Genomic DNA, 6756 nt, shown 5'->3' on the forward strand with positions numbered 1-6756 from the left:
CAGCACCTTATCATTCAAAGTTTGTGGGGGGCTGATGGGAAAAATGTATAAAAGGCAGTTTTTATTTTCTATTGGCCAAGAAGTGAAAAATAACCAAATGAAGTCTCGGTGAGGAATCCACTGGTAGGGCATGGTGAATGGTCTAGTAGTGAGCTGCTACTCATCCTTGTATGCATGTACCTAGTTTAACAGAAGAAAAGTTGTAGTAATTGTTGCCTCTGTTTTCTCTAGGTGAAGTTCTTTCCAAACACTGATACGTCAAGTAATGATGGCGAGAAACATAGTTCAGATAAAGAAATGAAGGAATGTGCACAGAACAAACTCCGAACTGTGGAAAATTTAGTGAATAAGTTAGGCATCACTTGGAAAAATGTGGCTTGCTTCGGTGAGTGTTTTGCGTTATGACAGTTCTGCAAGGGTTGGAAAGTGGCTGGTGTGTTAAAGTCCTTGGGTTACTTTTGTTCTTTAAACCTGCTTTTAGCAGTGTGCCAGCATTGTTTCCAAGAATGTCATTCCATTCTGTTTATCCTTTAATCATGAAAACATTCCGTCAGCTGCCTTAATCACTTGCTGCATCTGCATACTAACATGTTATGACTCGTGCACTAGAACACCAGAATCCCTTTGCACCATGATATCTGCATTTATTCTCCGGTCAAATAATACTGTATGTTTTTATTCTTCTTTCCAAAATGAACAATTCATGTTTTCCCACACTATACTCTTGGCAGATTTTTGTCAACTCATTCAGTCTGTCTATATCTGTCTGTATCTTTGTTATATGACCTTCACAACTTAACTTCCTACCTATCCCTTTGTTCTCCTCATCTAAATCATTGTTGATACCAATTCAAGAGAGTTGAAATCCCAGCACAGACCCCAGTGAGACTCCACTCATCACATCCTGCCAATCTGAAAAAGATCCATTTCTGTTTACTCTGTTTTCTGCTGCTGGCTAGCCAGTCTTCCGTTCCCACTAATATATTAGCCCCTACATCACAAGCTTTTATTTTCTGCAAAAGCCTTTGATGTGGTATCTTATCAAATGCCTTCTGAAATTCCTTGTACATCTATAGGCTGCCTTATTGAAGACTTGTCAATATTTAGGGGCAGCACGATCGCTCAGTGGTTAGCACTGCAGCCTCACAGCACCAGGGACCTAGGTTTGATTCCACCCTCGGGTGACGGTCCGTGTGGAGTTTGCACATTCTCCCCGTGTCTGCATGGATTTCCTCCGGGTGCTCCGGTTTCCTCCTACAGTCAAAAGATATGCAGGCTAGGTGGATTGGCCATGCTAAATTGCCTGTAATGTTCAGGGATGGGTAGTTTAGCTGAGTTGTAGGGATGGGTCTGGGTGGGAAGCTCTGAGGGTTAGTGTGTTGGGCTGAAGGGCCTGTTTCCACACTGGAGGGATCCTATGATGATCTGTGATTTAAAGGGATGTAACTCAATTCTTCAAGTTCCATTGAGGTCTTCCAAGGACATCAAGGCAAGAATATTCGTAAAACATAGAAGTTCTGCCCACTCCTACCCACTCTGACTGAGGGGACACAAGCAGAATTTTAGCCTACAGTGTTTCGAGTACACATCAAAACATGGTAAGAATCCCAGGAGAGCTGAAACCCAACACCAATCGTAGGCATCTCTGACCTCAAAGAGGAACACTACTAACACTCAGGTTTCTTTGATTTAAGAAATGAACACGTAATGTGTCTGTTTACAAGAGGTTCCTTGAATAATCTGGGTATTACAAAAGATGTTAGAGCTGTGGATTTGGTCCAGTGTTGACCTAAGTATCATCCTGGCAGATGAGATGCAAAATGTTTAAGATGGCAAAATTGAAATATGGTAATACTGAAGGAAGTTCGGACCCTTGTTCTCAGCTATCTTCAGCCTCATTACAGCTGTAATCACCAAATTCTGTCATGCAAATAACATTTAAAGTTTGCACTTTGATTGTAAAGAAAATAACGTGCCTAAAATTTCTGTCATCTTATTACAAATGTAATAATCCAGGGTATTACTGCACTTTATTGATGATTGCTTAATCACTGAAATTTTTGTGTGATTGACAATGCCCTTATTGGTGAGGAGTGAAGTTTATATTATAATATTTATTAGTAGAAAGTTATAAAGTCATTTTGATACAGACAGAGGCCATTCAGTCCATTGAGACTATGTCCGTTCATATTCTGACAGGGTTAGATGAAGAGGAATGGCAGAAATCTTGTGTAGATTGTAAACCCAGTCATAGACCAGTTGTTGCGAATAGCCTGTCTGTCTATACATGCAATCTGTAAACCATGATCTTTTCCTTCGCTGGTGTGCTTACTTTGGTCAGTGGAGGTAACCTGCCATAATTACCCTCATAAAGAAATAGCCTTGCATCAATTGCCAAAGTTTGTTAGGCTGAAATAACCTATCCCAAAAGTGTCAGCATGCAGATTTCGATAGCAGTCTATTGTTTGGGCACAGAATAAAATGACATATAAAATAATCAGAGGGTTAGATAGGGTGGATAGGGAGAGCCTTTTTCCTCGGATGGTGACGGCAAGCACAGGGGGGCATTGCTTTAAATTGAGGGGTGAAAGATATAGGACACATGTCAGAGGTAGTTTCTTTACTCAGAGAGTAGTAAGGGAATGGAACGCTTTGCCTGCAACGGTAGTAGATTCGCCAACTTTAGGTACATTTAAGTCGTCATTGGACAAGCATATGGACGTACATGGAATAGTGTAGGTTAGATGGGCTTCAAATTGGTATGACAGGTTGGCACAACATCGAGGGCCGAAGGGTCTGTACTGTGCTGTAATGTTCTATGTTCTATGTTCTATGTTCTAAAACATTACTTGCGGTGTAGCAAGTACTCCAGAGGGAGCTCGCTGAATTCCTTAACTTCAATAAGCAACGGCACAAGCATTTACAGTTTCTAACCTTCTGAAGGAGATTGATTGATTAAATGCAGCTTCACACCAAACTACGTAGAATCACATATCACATAGAATCCTTACAGTGTGGAAACAGGCCCTTCAGCCCAACGAGGCCACACTGACCCTTGGAGCATTCCACCCAGACCTACCCCCTCATAACCCACCTATGCTACACGTCCCTGAACACTGTGGGAACTTTAGCATGGCCGATCCACCTAACCTGCACATCTTTGGACTGTGGGAAGAAACCAGCGCACCTGGAGGAAACCCATGCAGACACAGGGAGAATGTGCAAACTCCACACAGACAGTCGCCCAAGGGTGGAATCGAGCCCGGGTCCCTGGCACTGTGAGGCAGCACTGCTAACCACTGAGCCACTACATAATGAGATATTAAAAGAAATAGATTGTGGGGATGGTTGTAAAGGCTGGGAATAAGGCAGTGTGCTTTTCGGAAGGAATTCAGAATGTGCAGCTGAAGGCTCAGCAGCCAAATGTAGTGTGAAGAAAATCAGTGACATGCAAGTGGTCTAAATTGGAGAAGTGCTGAGATCATGGGTGTTCTTTGAAGCTGTAGGAGCTAGCAAAGATAGGGAGAACAAGGCCAGAGGAGAAACTGAACTGGCGATTGCAGATTTTACATGTGATACATTGGAGGAATGAAAATCAACAGAAGAGGAGCAGATTGCTGTAAGGCACCCTAGTAATTTTCTGGCCATCTGAAACAAAAGGAGGAAGGAAGCTCCGTTATTCAGGTGGTAAGATAGGCTCAAGTGCAGGATTAAGGTAGACTTCCTCCGAATGAATTTTCTTGCATGCAGCAAACCTGATTGAAGTATAATTTACTGTTTTAATCACTTTAGAACATAGAACATAGAACAGTACAGCACAGAACAGGCCCTTCAGCCCACAATGTTGTGCCGACCATTGATCCTCATGGATGCACCCTCAAATTTCTGTGACCATATGCATGTCCAGCAGTCTCTTAAATGACCCCAATGACCTTGCTTCCACAACTGCTGCTGGCAACGCATTCCATGCTCTCACAACTCTCTGCGTAAAGAACCTGCCTCTGACATCCCCTCTATACTTTCCACCAACCAGCTTAAAACTATGACCCCTCGTGCTAGCCATCTCTGCCCTGGGAAATAGTCTCTGGCTATCGACTCTATCTATGCCTCTCATTATCTTGTATACCTCAATTAGGTCCCCTCTCCTCCTTCTTTTCTCCAATGAAAAGAGACCGAGCTCAGTCAACCTCTCTTCATAAGATAAGCCCTCCAGTCCAGGCAGCATCCTGGTAAACCTCCTCTGAACCCTCTCCAAAGCATCCACATCTTTCCTATAATAGGGCGCCCAGAACTGGACGCAGTATTCCAAGTGCGGTCTAACCAAAGTTTTATAGAGCTGCAACAAGATCTCACGACTCTTAAACTCAATCCCCCTGTTAATGAAAGCCAAAACACCATATGCTTTCTTAACAACCCTGTCCACTTGGGTGGCCATTTTAAGGGATCTATGTATCTGCACACCAAGATCCCTCTGTTCCTCCACGCTGCCAAGAATCCTATCCTTAATCCTGTACTCAGCTTTCAAATTCGACCTTCCAAAATGCATCACCTCGCATTTATCCAGGTTGAACTCCATCTGCCACCTCTCAGCCCATCTCTGCATCCTGTCAATGTCCCGCTGCAGCCTACAACAGCCCTCTACACTGTCAACGACACCTCCGACCTTTGTGTCGTCTGCAAACTTGCTGACCCATCCTTCAATTCCCTCGTCCAAGTCATTAATAAAAATTACAAACAGTAGAGGCCCAAGGACAGAGCCCTGTGGAACCCCACTCACCACTGACTTCCAGGCAGAATATTTTCCTTCTACTACCACTCGCTGTCTTCTGTTGGCCAGCCAATTCTGTATCCAAGCAGCTAAGTTCCCCTGTATCCCATTCCTCCTGACCTTCTGAATGAGCCTTCCATGGGGAACCTTATCAAATGCCTTACTGAAGTCCACTTTGTTGGGAAACGCAAACGATTGTTTTTGTTTGCAGTTATCATTCAAATGTAAATCTGGTTTTATTTAAAACCTGCCTTTCCAATTTCTGCATCATAGCTGACTTGTAAGATAAGCTGCACAATATGTTCACAATTGATTTTAAATAGAAGTCAGTAACGTTTCTTTTCTCTCAACAAAATAGGAAGCACTGAATGTGATCTTGAGTGTCTAAAGAAAGCTGAGGTTCGAGGTGCCTGTCATAATGCAGCGTCTTCTATCTTGGAAGTAGCGAACTACATCTGTACACACGATACTGAAATTAGATCACTTGAGGAATTTGTTCAACATGTGCTGCTGCTCTTGGAAAAGCTTGAAAACAAGTCATCCTAAAAGAAATTCCCTATAAAATGATGATATTTAAATTATTAAAATATTCCTAAACTAAAAGTGATGTTTCCCAGCCTTTTGTTTGCCATGTGGATGAATGTACTTTATCTAATGTTTTAAACCAATGCAAGTATGGCATTCTTCATTCGAGTGCCAGGCTGAGCGGCAGAAGTGACCAGAGCCTTCCAGACTTTCTCATCATAGCAACAGCGAATTGTTGAATTTCTGGATCAGCCGGTCTTTGCTGTTATCTAGTTGCTTCCTTCACTATTGGTCTCTGGCTCCACTTCAGTTACCTCTTTGGTGAAAGGTAGGCTACGTGCCTTCTGCAATGGATAATATGTCCAAAGAACTCCATTAGCTATCCTTTGATGTTATTTAAGAGTTCAGATTCTCCCCTTGCCCGCTCCCAAACCAGACTTATTCCCAACTAATTCATTAATTTCAAGTGCTACTGAACACAGTCAGCTTGTGTCAAACATTTTTGACTTGTAGCCGTCAGAATGTTTTTCAAGAATGCCAAATCATGGGGAAGAGAAGCATTTACATGCGCATAACAGAGTTGTTGGTTGGCAAGTGGACTCTGATTGGCAGAGGCATTGCTATAATGAATGTATCCTTAAATGCTGATTGATAGTTAACTGCCAAACCTTGTTTAAATTTTGAACCAGGCACGCTGACTCTGGTCAGGGCTTTGTTGGAAAACAAAATATCAAATAGTTGCCACCTGTTTTGTTGAATTGAAAAAGGCGCTCTGCATGTATGTACTTTTCCTGTCTCTCATTAATTAATATACGTTGCTTTCAATGCATGCTAGTGTGAGCGTGATTGACGATCTTAAATTTGTCGGCAGTGGAATTCTTCGTACATTCTGAATTATCCAACAAATGTCGGGCAGTTGCAGAATTGTGTTTCATGTTGAACCCTGGAGCTTTGCAAATATGGTTTGGTTGGGTGTAGTTAGTACTTGTTGCGAACACAGAAGTTTCAACAAAATGTGAGAGTTCTTTTATCCACCCGGTTTACCCTTAGGATCCGTCTAACGCCAGGTTCTGAAACGAATGACTTTTTTTCTTTTCCTCTCAAAGGAATTCTGTAAGCTTAATGTCCATAAACCAATGCAAAGAAGATATAATAACTGTGCAGATGGATTCACATTTCAAGACTTGAGCTGGTGTATGGTGTTAATTAAAATGCATGAGTAAGAAAATGTAGAGAAAAGATACTGGATTGTTATGGTGATAGCAAGAACTGCAGATGCTGCATCAGAGACAACATAGTGTGGAGCTGGAGGAACACAGCAGACCAGTGCCTTTTTCAGAAGAAGGGTCCTGACCTAAAATATCAACTTTCCTACTCCTCTGATGCTGCATGGCCTGCTGAGTTGGCTCTGGATTGGTATGGTGTCTCCTAAACCACTGCTTAAAAGTGAAATGTATAAATAA

General features: G+C 42.3%; 1 protein-coding gene across 1 annotated transcript in view; it reads left to right on the forward strand.

The window, feature by feature from the left end:
• Window positions 1-5371, forward strand: part of cmasa (cytidine monophosphate N-acetylneuraminic acid synthetase a) — a 41958-nt gene extending 36587 nt beyond the window's left edge. The window contains exons 7-8 of the mRNA XM_048554553.2: window positions 232-385; window positions 5127-5371. Coding sequence (XP_048410510.1) covers window positions 232-385; window positions 5127-5314 — 342 coding nt within the window. The 3' untranslated portion in view covers window positions 5315-5371. The remainder of the gene's footprint in view (window positions 1-231; window positions 386-5126) is intronic.
• Window positions 5372-6756: the final 1385 nt, after the last annotated feature.

The sequence above is a fragment of the Stegostoma tigrinum genome, chromosome 25 (genome assembly GCF_030684315.1).
Source record: "Stegostoma tigrinum isolate sSteTig4 chromosome 25, sSteTig4.hap1, whole genome shotgun sequence".
Lineage (NCBI taxonomy): Eukaryota > Metazoa > Chordata > Chondrichthyes > Orectolobiformes > Stegostomatidae > Stegostoma > Stegostoma tigrinum.